This window comes from Pseudopodoces humilis, chromosome 6 (genome assembly GCF_049639895.1).
Source record: "Pseudopodoces humilis isolate 2021_Gansu_Grassland_sample_001 chromosome 6, ASM4963989v1, whole genome shotgun sequence".
Classification (NCBI taxonomy): Eukaryota; Metazoa; Chordata; class Aves; order Passeriformes; family Paridae; genus Pseudopodoces; species Pseudopodoces humilis.
Window position 1 is genome coordinate 42,649,299 of NC_142205.1, and position 18,052 is coordinate 42,667,350.

Genomic DNA, 18,052 nt, shown 5'->3' on the forward strand with positions numbered 1-18,052 from the left:
GGTAGAACTTCCTGTGCATCACTTTCTGCCCACCGCCTATTGTCCTGTTGCTTTGTACCACCAAAAAGAGCCCTGATCCATCCTCTTGACAGCCACCCTTCAGATATTTATACACATTAAGGAGGTCCCCTCTCAGTCACCTCTTCTTGAGGCTGAACAAGCCTGGCTCCCACAGCCTTTCCTCATAAGAGAGATTTTCCAGACCCTTGACCAACTTAGTAGCTCTTCACTGGACCCCTCCAGGAGCTCCATGTCTCTCATGACCTGTGGAACCCAAAACTTCAAATATGGCCTCACCAGGACTGAGTAGAGGAGCAGGACCACTGCTCTTTCTAATGCACCCCCAGGACACCACTGGCCTTCTTGGCCACCAGAGCACACTGCTGGCTCAGGGACAGCTTGTTGTCCACCAAGTTCTCTGGGTCCTTCTCTGCTGAGTTGCTTTTCAGCAGGATGGCCCCTAGCCTGTGCTGGTGCATGGTGTTTTTCCTCCCTGAGGGCAGGACCCTGCATTTGTCCTTGCTGAATTTCAGAAGGTGACCAGATGTGATTTTAGATGGGACTTGGCCTTTCATGTCTCATTTCTACTTCTCCTGACCACCTCCCAATATTCACTCCAAGTGTCCTGGCCTTGCTTCTGTCTCCTGGGAACTTTTTGCTTTTACTTGAGTAATGACAGCAGTTCTTTATTCATCTATGGCAGTTCCTTGTGCCTTCAGCCCAACTTCTTTCTCATTGGAATGCATCATTCTTAACCCTGAAAGAAGTGAGCCTTGATCATCAACCAACTCTCCTCGACCCCTCTTCCCTGCAAAGCCTGCTTTCCCATGAATTCTCGTAGGCTTCTTCCAAGAATATCCCTAAAGAGGATAAATTTAGCTCACCTAAAGTCCATGGTCATCGTCTTGCTTGCTGTCCTGCTACCTCTTCATCCAACACTAAACACCAACACAATCTTGCAGTCACTACAGCCAAGGCTGCCCCCAACCTTCACATCCCCAACTAGACTTCCTTGTTGGTTAGTATGAGGTCAATCAGCACACCATTCCTTGTGGGAACCTCTATGACCTGTAGCAGGAAGTTATTGTCAATGTTTTCCAGGAACCTCCTGGTTTGCTTGCATATTGCTGTACAGTTTCTCCAGCACATGTTAGGATACTTAAAAAATCCCCCACAAGAACCAAGGCCTGTGACTTTGAGACTTTTTTCTAGTTGCCTGGGAAGGCCTCATCCCCCCCTCCTCCTCTTGATCAGGCAGCCTGTAGCACATACCCACAACAGTGTCACTCTATTTTGCCCTTTCATCCTGACCCATAAGCTCTTGACTCCCTCATCATGCTCATCAAGACAGAGCTGGACACATTCCCTTCCCCCCTGAACACATTATATTTGCTATTTAGAATTAAAGGATGGCACGCTGATTATTTTAAGCAAATAACACTTGCCCCAAAATGTCATATTACTAATCCTGCCAATGTGCAAGTTCTGTCTTTTTAAAAAGGTACCAAAGAGATAACAAGTGTGAATTTTTTAGTTTAGCACTGTAATATGTCAGTGATTAAAAAAAAGTATCAGTCACTCATGCTAAGGAAGTGAAGGTTTTTTTCAGGGGACTAAATTGAAAAAAATATGACTTTCCATACAACAGTTTGACAAAGCACTACAAAGACTCTCAAAAACTAGTAATTCTTAAGTTAGATCTCTGCACTCATAAGCTGTATTTCCATGTTTTGCTAGAGTATCCATGTGGGAAATACTGATTTACTTGCCCCTCCCAAAAACACAATTCATTTTGCATTTCAAGATTAAATTTAGGTCAATAATCCTGATTTACTTAACATGCTAACAGATGAGAGCAAGATGTAATATCATACAGTAAATTAGGCATGGCTCTGTTCTCAAGCCACGTTGAATATGAGAGGAGTCCTTTGTTTTTTTTGGCAAATTAAATAAAATGTGGGGTATTCAGAAGAAACAAATGAGAAATCCCCCCTCCACAGGAACTCTCACCCATCCACGTACAAACCTGATGCTGTTACCTGCAATTATTTAAAAAATATTACTATACAGCAAACCCCTTTACATTAAAAGTATTTCAATTCAATTATTTTCCATCTTTTTAGATTTGCCAGAATAGTTAAGTTAATTTAGAGAAAATGTCTTGCCAAGAGCTTTTGTTTTTGATTCACTCATTTGCAACACCATTTGATAAGTAGTGGTTATGCAACAAAAAATAACTGCTCGAGGCCAAGCTCCTTCAAACACAAAAGGTGAAAGAAACAGTTGTGCAGGCTCAATGAAAGAACTAAATTTCTGTGGCTGCTTTCAGAGCTGACGTAATTGGCACGACCTGAGGGACAGATGGCTGTCTACTCAAATACAAATATCAAGTATGCCCCAATCAACCTAAGAAAACCCCCAAACCAACAAAAAACCAGCTGAAACACCTCATTCAACACTGTTTCACAAATGCAAGCAATCTAATAAGGAAAGCTGAAAGAACTTCAAAAGACATTCACATGACTGACAGAACTACAGAAAATTTTCATACCTGGACATGAAGGATATGCTTGCTACTGCGTATTAGGGTATTTAATAAACCTACAAAGTCCAAGGTGATAGTTAACAGGTCTGTTCAAGGCAGGAAGAACACAGAAAGGTATTTTCCCTTGGAAAGAAAGGGAGAGAATGAAGAGAAGCTTTAATTTTTCCCTAAAGGGTTTTTAAAGATTGCTATCCTAAGCAGCTGGACCATACACTGACAATGCCTTCAGGGACTAAGTAGAGACAGGCACAAGTTAAAACACAATATTCATCCAACATTCCCCAAGCTCATGTTCTGTTTAAAGACCTTAAAAACCAAATAAAACTTTATTGCATAGACTTTCAAAAATGCCCATATTCTACACTGAGATGTTATCAGGAAAATAAAAAATCCTTAGCAAAATACATCTTTCAAACCTCAGAGTTTTGACAGCAGTTTTACATACTCCCTCTTTATGCCAATTTTGTCATTTTTAAGTAATGCTTAGACAGATCAAGTTATCTCCAATTCCTCATACAAAGAAGAGTCTTTCATGGAACTACCATGTGTTCAAAAATAATGAGCTGTTTGGCTGTGACAAAAAAGACCTTTTCCTCTAAGGCCTCCCTGCATCAAAATAACTTAACATTTTGGTTTTATACTCTGGGTTTTTTTGGTTTTTTTTCTAGTTTTGTTTTTGTTTTGTTTTGTTTTAAATTTTATTCCTTTCAGAAGAGGAAAATTCTGTGAAGTGAGACTTCTATAATTGCTTGCTAGTAGTTCATATCTGCATGCATACTAATTTTCTAAAATGAAATATGCTATATTAACTGAATTACAATATTTTAAGGTGAAAGTCGAAGTTCAAATTAAATAGGACTACAACTCACTGTCTCCATCAAATCCAGTTTTGAAAGTAGAACTGGCTGCCTATCACTAGGCTGGAAGCTCCTGGCCTTACAGTACAGGCCAACTTCCAGACAGCACAGAACATTTAAACCGCTAAAGTTTCTTGGGATGCTGGTTTTCTGCTGATCTGCTGAACTGTCATTCCCACCTGCCATGTGACCATGGGGCACAGGGAGATGTGCAGGGATCTGTCTCTGCAAGACCTGATTGAGCTTCTACAGTGAGAGCTCTGTTTCTACTTCCAGTTTCTTTTCATTTCAGATTAACAATTTCACTGCAATGCCAGAAATGGAGCCAGCAGCCAGAATGCAAACCTCTTCAAAAAGGTAAACTGTGTGATAATATTACCTAAAAACTTCAGTGTCACAGACAACCCTGTTTGAAAAACCTAGTGATTTTCTTGCATTACATCAGAATGAATATCAATATATTCTTTTTAGTATAGCAGGAATCTTCCTTCAAGTCTACATTAAAATCTTTAGAGTTATTACAGAGACATTTTGTAAAAAAATTGCTCTTAAATCATGCAAATTTTACCTTATGCTCATCAAGAAGGAATTAAAGAAAAACCTACACTTCACAGTTGCCATCTAGGCAGTTACAAGTTAACAGCAAGTAAAAGAAAAAGCATGAAATTCAACTAATGAACACCAAATTATGAAGCTGCTTAAATCCAACAGAAGCCTCTAGAGCACTGTATTTTTAGAAATCTGCCATGACAGCAGTAACTAAGCATACTCTCCAGGGCTTTGTAGCATGCCATAAAACATAATTCCAGAAGGCTCTAGTAAGTTGCAGCATTAGAAGAGTCTTCTCTGATGGACATTTTAGGACTTGGTAAATGCAGAATCATTTTAAGATATCACCATTTTTCAAGTGCAAGATGCAGAGATAACAAAAATTGTGGACTATTCTAAAAGAAAATTTTTAGTATTTTCCAGGAGACTAACAGAGGGAATAAGCCTTACAAGGTCAACAAACAAACAGGGATAGGTATAATCAACACATCCACAATGTTTAAATTATGAAAATTCTCAGCTTCTTGCCCTTACTGCTACAGCTCCCCCTGGATGGTTTGAAGTGGATTAGTCATACCATACCAGCTCTGCAGTAGGCCATTTCTTTGAGTCTAGTCCCTCAGTTCAAATAAAATGTACAGGTCAGTGAAAGCCAGAAGGCTGAAGAAAGGAGGGGTCACTAATTGTCTCTGTTGGGAGAGTAATTACTACAGAAGAGAAAAAAAAAGTGAGCCAGCAGGGAGTGGAATCACCCAGCTCACTGGGGCTATAGACTATCAAAATGGTCAGGGCAACCCAAGGAAGAATAACTAAGTGGAAACCTAAATGACATGTCCTCTAATAAGAGGGGAAAAAAGAAGGCCCAGCATGCTTATGGGAAGACTGCTCTAACAGCTTAGTCAACACACTGGGATCCTGCCTACGTATTACAGAATAATTAAATGGTAAGGGTTGGAAGGGATCTTAATGACCATCCAGTACCAACTCCCCCTGCCATGGGCAGGGACACATCCCACTAGACCACATTGCTCAAGGCCTTATAATGGGCATCAAGACCTCTTTAGCAATCAGAATTTTATTTTTCCTTGAAATGAACAATTTATTACATTTTCTGCAACCCAATAAAATTAACTGCAAGCGTACTGAATTAATGAATGAGAAAAATGTCAAATTAAGTAATTCCTAACACAAGTCACTCACATTAGCTGCAAACATTCTGACATACTTCTCTGGTTTAGAGGCCAACTGTTTAACCATGCTATCTACTCCCTAAAATTAATAAAATATACATGAAAAAGATGGTGCCAAGCTTTCTAAATGCATTATAGCAAAGCTTAAGATCATGATAAACCTTAAGACATTTTATGCCTGCAAGTCCTTTCTACTTGATAAATAGACAAAGAATTTTTAAAAACACACTAAATACTCAATACAGCTTTTTCAATGGATCATCATGTGAAAATATTACACCCCAAAAATAAACTGTTCTATCAAAAGCATTAAGCCATGGATTCCAAAGGTGTTGAACATGTACCTCTAGGAATAGCTCATCATTACTGAGAGGCAAAAAAACCCAAAACAGTGACACCCTGCATTCAGAACCATCAGAGGCTGAAAACTGCAACAGAGATCTGATGTGTGTGAAGAGCTCTGCTAAGAGCTGATGCTGTACCATCTGCTGAGAACATTTCTACAAAGCAATGCCAAAAGCTTACTCCACAGAACTAGGGCCCACAGGCTCTCCCTGCTGAGGCAAAGCTCCATCCGGGGCACAAAACTTGTCCAGCTCCAAGCACCGTCAGTTCTGCTGCCCCTCAATGCACATCTGTCATCTCCAGGGATTTGTACCTCAGTTCAGGATTGGTTACTTTCAGCTAACCACTGCTGAGCACTTGCACTTAACTGCAGTTCATAGTCAACCTCCGAAGGGTGTGGAAATACCCCAACAATTGAGTGAGTCAATGGATGAAGGAGGAGGCTGCTCACACTGGAAGAATGGGGACAGCAGTAGTTTCCCAAACTTCATTCAGCGATCTCAAACAGCTTAATTGAGCAATTTTCCAGTCACAGTATTTAAGGAGGCAAAATATATCTGAAAGGATAGAAATAAGCCAAGCTGCATCTTGAAAGAACTTGCTGACGGTTAAAACTCAAAGGTTTTTTTTGTGTGCATTCTAAACAAAGAAAGTTCTCTTCTTTTACTTATGTTGTCAAATATCTTCAGAAGGACTCAAGCCAGATTACTCACAATATGGATATTTTTTCCATTCAATTTTTCCATTTCCATTTTCAAACCCTAACATTCCTAACATAAGCATTTCCTAATACAGCATTCCCTTCATTGCTTTTTTACAAAAAATAAATTCTTCCACTTTTCATATTTCAGTGCTCATTAGTACAAACAATTCAATACATATGAAGTCACTTGATTTCAACAAGTTTATTCCTGGTCTAGGGCGGCTGTTGGGGTTTTTCTCTTTATTTTTTATTTTAACTAGCTAGCAAATGTGAGCCAGGATGCACCCAGTCCAAATTCTCCCATTGGTTCAATATACAAGTCATAGGAAGTGAAAATCCCTCATTTTATCAACCCTGGGGCAGGGATTTAAGAAATGAAACATCAACTATCTTTTCTATCTTAACTAACACTGGCCCAATGCAATCCTTAGTGGGAGAAAAAAATTGCCAGAAACTCTAAAGTCTCATGAGTATGTTGAAGCAAGCACAGGGAACAGCACAAAATGTCCATTCGTATCCTGCCCTAAAGAGATTCTGTTAAATCTTCATTGCAGTGCAAGGTGACACCATTTTGCTCTCAGTTGGAACAGCAGCTTTAGTAGTTTTGGCTGTTAAACTTTCCCTTGCAAAAGCCTCAGGACACAAAAGATTAACCCACAAGAATGGAGCACCATGACAAATGAGAGAAATAACACAGTGAAATGAACTGTTTTAAACTGAACAGTGAAATGAACACCACCACACTGAGGAAAGGAAACTAATTGATTGTTTTCCCAAGCCACTGGACTATAGTGCTCATAGTACTGTCATTAGTTACACTAACAACCACTACATCCTTGAAGTGCTTAGTATTTCAGGACCCTCTCAGCATAGACACAAGAGTTTTGCCCAAGACACAGACGAAAAAATGAAAGAAAATCTAAGCTGAATCTGTTTATAGTAAGGCTGTATCAGAAAGATTTCTCTTTTCCTCACTCACAAATGTTATGCCAACAATAAACATCTTGTTTTGTCAAACTATAATTGAGCATAGGTAATTCCAGGCTTCTGAATCCACCAGCCAGAAAAATTATTGATAAAGAAGATCATCACATCATTTCACCTTTTCTTAGGGAAGGAAGACAATCCCCTCAGTAAAGCTTCTAAAGTTCCCTTGACAGATGAGGTTGCATTAAAGATTTCTCCATTTATAAACATTGATAAAACATTATTTCTCAGTCCACACCCTTGCTCTTGTTTCACCATCTCATACCTGTACACAATCTAACCAAATGCAACTTCCACATGCAAACAAACCAAATGTGTATATAAACCCATCTCACCAAAATGCAGCTTCCAACATATTTCACTTTTTTGGTGGTCCTCTTCACAGATGTGCAAGTATAACCAAGAGGTGAAGAATAAGCACCTGACAGAAGGCATAAACCTTTAGGTGCAAACACACAGGTGCCACTGCAAAACAAATCAATACAAAACCCAAAGGGACTTACTTAGCAACTCTCCGTCTGTGAGTTTGGAGGAAATAGTTCCAGCATATGCTACACAAAGTAAAGACATTTGCTATCCTTGCTTTTCAGAAAAACAGGAAGAGGCCCAAGCAGTAACTTGGGGTTAGAGGGCATCACCGAGATCCTAATTAGATCAGCACAGGGTCTGCCATATTATATAAGTCAGAGATTAGTGCCCCTCTCCAAACATCTGCCTCCACAAAAGCAAGCCAAAAGATGGGGTCAGGCAGGGAAGCTGTCAAAGGAAACTTTAGCATTGATTTTAATTGTGATATCTCTGCACATTGATGATACAATAAATCCTTCCTAGAAAAAGTCTACAGTATATAGAACCCCGAGGAAGTGCAGCTTTTAACATCCAGACAAAACTGCCTTGATCTTCATTATGAATACCAAGTCAGACTTCTTTGCTTCTGGATCTCCAGGATGGGGTATGGCTTAATAATCACTAAAAATTCTGAAACAAAAAATTGCTTCAAGAACAGCTCCTAAAACAGCCTCCCACAATCACAAGCTCTGTAAAATGCAGAATGCTATGAGCAACCTGGTGTAACATTCTGAAGTACCAACGTATGCAGGCAAAAAGGCTCTGTAGCAGGCCCAACTCATCAAACTTAAGCCTCAGTGCTGTGCATTTATAGGTGAATTTGCATCATGAAGAAGCCTGTTCTGTTCCTCCACATTATTTTCAAATGACAGTTCAGCATTTGAGATTTTTCCTTTCGCTTGACTATTTAGCCATGCCCTCAGGAAACAAAGGTAATGCCTCCTGGTAAAAAGCCTTAATTTGCAGCATGAACTGAACTGCCAGATTTTTAAACATGCTTTAAGTAAGGCAGCCTGATTCTGGCTTTTAACTGATGAACAAAGAGACCGACTCATGTAGTTAACAATCAATCTGGACAAGACACAGAGAGAAAACACATCTCTCAGCATGTCACAAGCTCTAGATGGGAATGATCAAAGACAAGCAACATGCAACAGAAGTGGTACAATAGCTGACTCTTTTCCTCTGCTTTGTATGTTCTGACAAGGTGTTTTGTGATAGTCAGTGACTAGATTTAGAAGCCCTTAAGAAAATCTGTATGTGTGCACATCAAGAAGAGTATAAACACCAAATGAGCTAATTTGAACTCACAGACAGAACCTGTTATCATCTTGTAAAGATGTTCAGAGAGCTTTCCATTGAAAATGCCACCTTTCCACTGCGCCAACTGAGAATTTATTTTCAGATACTGAAAATGCTTTTCCCTGAAATACTGAAACATTTCCAGTCTCATCAAAAAAGCAAGGTAATAAAGAGAAGTAGTTTTTAAAGACTCACAGCATCATCTAAAGAGAGCTCTCTGCCCATATGTCAGGGGCAGGGCTTGGCTTTCAAATAAGGTTCTGGTAATAAAACTATTTCTGGAACAGTTTTATATTGCAGAATTGCTCATATCAGAATATTTCTACATAGAAATAACATCACAAATCAATAACAAAATGTCCATTACACTTTCACAATAATAGATGTGTTTGTGTAAGTAAAAGTACATTTAAAGCCGTTCAGCATATTTTTGTAGGCAATTCCTGGATACTCATCATGGAGCACATTAGGCAAATTCTGCAAGACATTCCAAGGAAGGATATTCATCAGGGCATGCCAGAGACCTGCTTGACTAATTATGTTCAAAATTCATGATGGGACTAGGCCCAAGGGTAAGGACAGCAAATACCAATGCCTTCTTTCAGCTACTTGGCTATAATAGGGAGCATGAGCAACAACGAAGAGGATCCAAGAGCAAATCGTTCGCATTCGATGAAACAGGGGCACCAGAGAGTTTGGTGAACAAAGCGGAAGTTTTGGAACATATTTAATTCAGTTTCTCAGTTTTTATTTATGTACTGGTGGAGTAAGTAGCCTTGTCTAAAACTTGTGTGAATGTACTAATAAGTTGAGTAATTTTACTAGGAAGTTCAGTTCCAAGTCTGTGCAGAGTTAAACTAACCTGTTTCAGACAAATGAAACTCCACCGGAGTAAGAGCCAGTGCATTGTTACTACTAGTCTATAAAAATTAATTTAAGTCCAGTTATGCCAGGTTAAGTCCATGCTTGAAAACAGTACAACTATAGTCAGCTAAATCAAACTCCTTTTTCAATTCAAGATGGGAAAAAAAAGCATTTTTCTTTTAATTATTTTGATGTAACTGTATAAAGAAATAGCTGAAGCTGACAACACTGTACATAAGACAGTAATGCCTGAGATTAATTTAGAGCTATGCCTAAAGAAAATAATGGCTGTAAAATGTTCAGATGCTACCACTAAATCTGCATTAATTCAAATGATTCTTTGATGAAAGACCATAATGCTGAATAATCATGGGAGGAGTTGGCAGTGCTGTGGTACAATCACACCGCATGGTCTCATAAAGCTCATTTGTTCATCTTGTTATTATGTACTCCTATTGCAAATAAACTGATGAATAGATGCTTTCCCACTCCCACCAGAAACAGAAATAAAGACAGTTCCCAAAAAGTAGGAAAGAACCAGATCAACAGAACAGCAATGTTGCAACAAAAGATGCCCTGCTCTTCTGAAGAAAAGCCTCTCCTACCCCTGTCCTCTGCCCTGGTGAGGCCTCCTCAGGAGTGCTCTGCCCTTTTGTGGGCTCCCCATTCAAGAAACACAAGCAACTACTGGAAAGAGTCCAGGAGAGGGCTATGGAGAGGAGGAGGGGACTGGAGTAGCTCTCTAATGAGGAAAGGCTCAGGGAGCTGGACCAGTGCAGCCTGAAGAAGAGATGACTTCACAGAAGAGAGGGGACCTCATCAGTATAAATACCTCAAGGGCAGGTGTCCAGAGGATGGACCCAGACTCCTTACAGTGAGGCCCAGCAAAAAGACAAGGGACAACTGGCACAAAGTTCTATATAAATAAGAGAAAAACTCCTTTGAGGGTGACAGAGCACTGGAACAGGGAGGTCATCGACCCTCCTCCTCTGGAGATACTCCAGATCCACCTGGCTGTGATCATACGCAACCTGCTCCAGGTGAACCTGTTTTAGCAGGGAATTGGACTAGATCTCCAGAGGTCCCTTCCAACCCCAACCATTCCTTGATTCTGCAATTCATGACCAATTTGCTCTTTTCTCCTGCTAAAAGTGCAGTAAGGGACTACAGAAGTACTCACAAATTAAGCCACCAGTGAAAACTGAAATTGATGAAAACACAATGGCCTAAGTAGAAACCATTCCCTTGTTTACTCAGTTATGCATTTTGGCTGTCATCACTTTTAGGTTATTACCACATGATGGTCTACACTATATAAAAGACACAAAAACATGCTACTTTTGAGTCCTTAAATGATGATTTGCATCATGACAAACATGCTTTCATCAGCAAGTAGCCAAAAAGTTTCCTCAAGCTCCAACAAGAACCTCCAAAGTTTTCCTGATGTAACAGCAAGATAATGACAATGCCTTACCATGAATGACAGAGAATTCCTATAGTACAATCTATGTGTGTGGACATATTTGTACACATGAGAGATATAAACAAGAACGACAAGGGGGTATATAAGAAAAAGCAAACCCATTTAGATAAACAATTAATAATTGTTAAATTATTAATAAACAAATAAACAGTATTTTTCATACAACAGATTACCTGAGACTCTAACTCCTCCAATTTACGCTTCCTGGCATGAAGAGCTTTACTTGGAAAAGCCCAGAAATAATTGGAAGTTCCAATTCTATCAGTGTCCACCATGCCATCATCAACAAGGCTTTGCAGAATCTCTTTCACTGACATTGAGGCTAATAAAAGCAAAAATGTAAAATCAGAACCGCACAGCAGCTGGACTATGGAGAATTTTGAATACCACAAGCCACCAACAACAATCATCTGTGTTTTCCTCCAGTGTCAGCTAGATGGAAGATTTCACAAGGACAACATGCCCAAAGCTTTACTTGAAGGGTTGAATCTCTCTGAAACCAGCAATTTGCTCCTAAACACTGCTATTCTGCACATCTGCTACCAGATGTTTGCAAAACACTGCTCATGAGTATTGCACAAAATACATGTATGTTACACTACAATACCATAACACACCCATGGGAGGTACCTGAGAAGTTGTCTTGTGATCTTAATTCTAACTTGGATTAAGTTTCTTGATTGGGAGTGTAATTACATTTCATTTTGTAATGCTTAACAAAGTATTTCATTGCAGCAGAGGCACTAAAGCCATCTGCCTACAGACTCAGGAAGGACAGATTCTGATTTTGATTATATTCACTTCCAATACAAAACATCATTTACACTCACAAGCATCAACATTTCTGAATACAACTGAACCACTCAAACCTGTGGTATAATTCACCATTTTAAAAAAATGCTCCCTGTTCAACAAAGTTAAGTAGTTATGTTATCCTCAGGTGTTGCAGATATAAAAACTTTTGAGCTCAGTTATGGGTTTTGGTACCTGATGTTCAATTTCAAGCCTACAGGGGGTCCCCTATCTTTTGGAAGCTATAGGCTGGATGCCAGGATGGGAGCAGGTTAGTAATTTTTTTCTTTTCAGAGTAACTGGGACTTGGGTTGTGTGGCTAAACGCCTTCATATGCAGAGACAGGATGAATTTGGACTACTGAAAGGTGTTAAAGGTTTTAGAAACTCCAAACTCCAATCTACTGCAAATTACAACTAAACATATGCATTGACAAACCAATCAAGATAGCACCACACCTCTTCAGAAGCCCAGAACGCCTGTTAGCCGCTGACACAACTGAAAATCTCTGCTTTGTGATACTCACATCTACAGTTCTCTAGCAAATTAATTTCTTTAGTTCATTTACTCTTGCAGTGCCACCAAGACATGCTAGAGAAGGACAGTGGTAACTACATAAACATTATGCTTTGCCTCCCTTTTGTCAATGAACATAGAATGGAAGCAACATACAAAACAATCCAAGAGCATAGATAAATCTTCTAAACCAATGGATCTCATCAGGAAGGCATCAGAAAGACAAACCCCTTCCATTTATAACTGTCCAGCCATTTTTAGAGGGGAAAAGCTCAAGAACACACTGCCCGTGTATATCTGGACTAGCATTTTAAACATTTGTGATATTACAGGCAGCTTTTTAATACCTGAGTGCAAACAACGATTTCATACACTGAAAGTCACTGCAAGTCAGGCAGCTCAGAGCCTAAGCAAGCCCCCATCCCATGTCACTTTTAGCACCTGAGCCCTGCCACTGACCAGTCTCCTGTTCTAGCTATATTTTCTGTTATTAAAATCACAAACCTAAGATTGTAGCCAGGAATATTTACACTGTTGACCTGTCCCAGAAATGATTACTTGCTCAAGAGAAATAACTTTATAAACACTTACTAATCCCTTTTTCTTTTGGAGCAATCTTCTCTAGGTCCTTCAACTGGAAGACGTCTTTCTGGGCAAAACATGAAACATGAAAACTTCAGTTCCAAATGACAGCATCATCTAAGCCTGAATGCCCTTTACACTAAATCAGTGCCAACAAAAGCAAATAGGAAATACATTCTATGTTTTGGTTTTGCTAGAGAAATAGCCTGCATATCCCTCAAGAGAACTGGACCATTCTGATTATAAAATAATAAGAAAAACACTATTATTGTAGCAAGCCCTGCTCTTTCCTTTGGTGATCTGAAGTCATCATATTTCATCTCAAGTTAGACTATAAACCCCTTAAAGACCAGGTTAGACTGTCAGCACAGATGCACCATATTGCTCAAGTACTCAAGTGGCACAGTATTTTTTCTAAAAGGTAAAACATGGTGTATTACATGTGCCACCAATAGAACTGTAGCTCAGCTTTTGGACCTCCAGGTTTCTCTTCTCCAGGGACCCTTTCCAACTCTGCTCTCATATTTTCTGAAGCTCAGATTTCTTCCTCCTCCTATAAAATACAGTGAGATACTTCCTAATTTCCTGCTGTCCCCTCTGACGGTAACAGACTCAAAATGAGAATATGTGCGTGGGTAGCACATGAAGAAGTGCACCACCTGTGCATCATCACTCCCTGGCTCCACCTGGGGATAAGCCACCTGATCAGAAGTTAAATGAATTAAGTTTTTCCCCTGTAGTTTACACCCTGATGTCACAGGGCATCAGTGAAATGCATGCCATATAGAGTTCAGCTACATCTCCACTCATGCTCCTTTTAGGACCTGTTTTCCCACCAATGTAAATGCAGGACAATTACAAGTTACTTACTGTTTCAAAAAATATCTCCATCATGCGGGCCCTCTTCTCTTCAAAACTCAGACCCTTTTTCTTGGACTAGAACATGGAAAAAAAGAAAAAAGCAAAGACATTCAGCTATCTGAATAATTAGCATCTGCTCAGAATTCAAATCTATTTACCTGTAAGTTAATAAAAAATAACTTTAAAATACCTTACCACTAAGCTCAGACTCTAAGATAAACTCCATCTTTGCAAATAATCTCCACACTATGCTCCTCTATTAAATGGAGGGACCTACCTGTAAGCTTGGAGCCAGCCATTCATATAACCCAACCCCCACTCCAGCCTCAATGCTCCTTGACACATACCAATGCCAAAATATGCATTTATACCAAACTCACACAAATATTTAATAACACTTAAAAAGATAAGGAGTACCTTCTGTATGGCTTTGTTTGTTTTTTTTTTTTTTTAAGAATTGCTTTCTGTGCTGTGATATACAGACAGTAGTGTGAGTTGTAGGGCATTCATGTTTTTTTAAGGCAATAAAGATCATTTTGAGGTATGTCTTTCTTCAAAGGTCCTAACCAACTTTGTAATTTCAAGGTCACATTTTAAAAACTGTGCTGCTTTTATTTCTTTTCTCTCTGGTTGTGTGACCAAGCATTAAATAACATAGGTTGAACTACAAGCAAAAGGCAGAAATGGCTATTCACAAACAGCTACCAACAATACAAAACTGAGAAACAGTCTCCTCTGGTCACTTTCAGAGACGCAATTTTGATATGCTTCTTATAAAATTAGGATATAAAATATTTCATGGTGGAGTTTTATTAATAGCATTTAGCATAATCCTCAACAACCCAAAAGCAGCAGCCACAATGTGAATCTGAAGTGCCCTTGCCCCACTCCCTGATTCACACACTGTGTGTATCTACAAAAAAGAGAAAGAGGGATAGAAAGGGACAAATAGAATGCTGGCAAAAAAAGGTAGCGTAAAAAAAAAACAAAACAAAAAAACCCCTATATTGTTGCCCATAAGTAAGTGGAAATGGGTAGTCTAATAACAAGATGGTTGAGAAAGACATGGTTATGTTTCCACATTTCCAACCAAAAGGAGTCAACAACATTTTTACTTTTTAATAGCTGCTTCCTTCTTAAAAAACAACATGATCAGGCAGCACACAACACTTAAAACATACACCAGGAGCAAAATGGCCGGACTGATTTAATTTTAAAAAACAAATGTAAAAGCTAGCTTATACAGCCGCAGTAATACAGAGACAGGAACAGAAGCAATTCAACATTATATTTACTGAAGAGCACCATTCCTATTCCTTTAGGTCCCCTCTCTCCTCTTTTAGCCAGGGATATCCTAGGTCAGCACGGCTATCTCCTGCGAGGTCAGTACATGGCAGGACTAGAATCTGGAGCTGCTATGAACACTCAAGTAGGAGCATGAACAGAAAGCAGACGGATTTAGCTTTCACCTCCTGCCTTCTCCAAGAGCCCCGACACCGACAGCAGCAGCAGGAACAAAACGCGTAGGCGCACGAGGTGGAATGGAAGTCTATCTGGAAGCATGTGCTTGTAGCTACGCCCCTCGGGCGCCAGATTTCACACCGTCACTCCAGCAGAGCCAAACAACGGAGCCAAGAGCGCTCTCGATGAAGGTTATTGACTTTCACGTTAACTTCTCCCTCCTACCTTACTGGCAGGCGTTCCCCACACAAATATTAACCACACCATGAGCATCCATTTCGCTGCCGCTACCGCAGGCAGACAGAAGAAAGAGGCGGTGAGGGCACACCTGTCCGCTCCCACCTCCGCCCAGCCTGGCACGCCGAGCCCCCCGTGTCTCGGGGGCAAGCAGCGGGCACCGTGCGCACCTCGACCCACAGTCACGGGGCTAAGGCTACTCCTCCAGGTGCCGGCTCATTTACATCGCTCTTCAACAACCCAAAGGCACAGCCCAAGCCGTGCTGACGCTGCACTCCCAGAATCGGCACCGTGGGGCCTCCCCGGAGCGGGAGCCCCGCTCCCCTCAGAGCCACCGGGGCGGAGGGACAGCGAGGCGCGAGTGGCCGCCACCCGCCATCACTGCGGTCGCGGCTCCCCCTGCAGCCCCGCAGCCTTTGCGGGCGCCCGGGAAGGAAAGCGGGAGGAGGCGGAAAGCGGACGGCCCGCTTACCATGTCGCGGGCGGGCGGCACGGTTTGATTCCGGCGCCGCCGGGCGGGAAGAGGCCGGCGGGAAGGAGACCGCGTGCGCAGCGCCGCCTGCCGCCCGCCCCGCGGCCCTCACGGCCCTCACCGCCCCCCGCGCCCCGCCCTCACCACCCGGCACTCACGGCCCGGCCCCCGGCTCTCCGCGCCCGCCCTGGCCCGACACGGGCCTCACCGCCCTCACGGCCCGGCCCTCACGGCACCGGCGGGAGTCGGGCGACTCCCAGTTTTCGGCCGCCGCGAACGTGCGCGTGGTTTCTGCTTGTTTTTTTTTTTTTTTATTTGTTCGTTAGTTTTGGTTAGGGTTTTTTCGTTGTTGGGTTTTTGTGAGTTTTTTACCAGCCGGGTGGTGCCGTAGAATAAAACTGAGGGCACAAAAAGCGCACGTTAAGCGTGGTCTAACACGACGAGCATTGTACGTCTGGCCTGTCAAAGGAGCCCCGGGACGTGGAAAAATAAAGTCCTCGCTGCCCGTGGAAGGGAAGGGCTTAGTCACATCTGGTGTTACTTGAAACTGTTGTATATTGTGATGACTGTTCTAGCAACTTTAATTACTGACAGCTTGTTTTAATTATTATTTGTATTGTATATCACTTTCCTGCAGCTGCAGCAAGTTCTGGAAAATTGCTTTGCAACAGCACTGGCATCATATCTGCCATACTAAATCAAGAGTTTAAATTCAAGCAAAAGAAAACGTGCAAGCTGAGATGTTCAGGCCCTTTGCAGAGCCCACTGGAGCCCATGCCCATGAGGTTTTCCTCTCTCAAGGTTTTGGAGGGCACAGCCTCCTTTTATCCTCAACTTCCAGCCTCGTGTTGCCTCTTCCTTTCCCCACTGGCTGAGGTTGTAACTTTTCTCTAAAAAATCCTTTTTCTGTTTCTTTGTTTCTGCTGCATCTCTTCTGTATTTTTCTTTTTATTCTTGGATTTCTCAGCTTCTTTTGGACTGAATTCTTTTGGGATCTTTCTTCGTGGGGAACCTTGCTTATCTCAGTTCTTATGATTTGAAGAAAACTCCCCAGCTCGTTAGAATCTTGTTTCTCGTGTTTATTAAAAGGTCATCACAAAACTTAACAGGTCTCTCCAGGCTGGCTACAAAAGGTTAGTCTTTGCCATCTGGTACATTTCTTTCTTCTGATGGTGCAAACAAGGCCTTGTGGCACACTTCGTGTCTGTGCACAAAATGGCCCCGAAATACGCAATTCTTTTATCTTTATACTTATTTTTACCCAATTAACAGTAGACACATATATTATTTTTCTTAATGACTCAATGACCCATCACCTCTGTGATGCACTGCGGCATTTTCTATCTAATCACTTACTATTACTCAAAAACTTTTAGGAGAAGAACATGAAGAAGAAAGAAGAAGGGACAAGGGACAACACCTTAAATTTTCTATCTTGTCTCCTGTTTTCTAAACTAACTTTTTCACGCAGTGATTTAAAAAAACTTTTTGATCTACACACTTACACTTTTAGCTTTTTTCATCTAACTTCAACATTTGTTTTCATATATCACCATGAAAACATGCTCATGCATTTCATATTATATGAAATTCAGTGTTTTTCTAGATCTTATAACTAAGTATCAGAAACAAGGGCACACACTCTGTATTCCAGACTCTAACAGAGGTAATAGGAAGATACAGCCTCCCCAGACTGCCTACCGCATATTCCCCTCCTGAACATACTGTTTTACCCCAAGGTTCAGAAGTTCTGCTCTGTAATAGGAGGTTTCCTAACACCGGGAGGTGTTTTGAAAGCACCAGCGTTTTGCAGCACCCAAACAAAATTTATTAGTTGAAAGACCATGGGGTGAAAGAGGTCCCAAACAAAAGGGTAACACATGGTGTATCTCATGCTTTGTCATTTGAGGGGTGGTTTTCCATTACTGCAGGATGTGTAATGAATGACTTCTAAAATA

The 18,052-nt window shown here is 41.0% G+C and overlaps 1 protein-coding gene across 1 annotated transcript in view; it reads right to left on the reverse strand.

Annotated features, from left to right (window-relative positions):
• The window catches only part of MND1 (meiotic nuclear divisions 1), a 41,083-nt gene extending 24,893 nt beyond the window's left edge, over window positions 1-16,190 (reverse strand). Inside the window, exons 1-4 of the mRNA XM_005517565.3 lie at window positions 16,095-16,190; window positions 13,934-13,999; window positions 13,073-13,130; window positions 11,347-11,495 (exon numbers count right to left, since the gene is read on the reverse strand). Coding sequence (XP_005517622.2) covers window positions 11,347-11,495; window positions 13,073-13,130; window positions 13,934-13,999; window positions 16,095-16,097 — 276 coding nt within the window. The 5' untranslated portion in view covers window positions 16,098-16,190. The remainder of the gene's footprint in view (window positions 1-11,346; window positions 11,496-13,072; window positions 13,131-13,933; window positions 14,000-16,094) is intronic.
• Window positions 16,191-18,052: the final 1,862 nt, after the last annotated feature.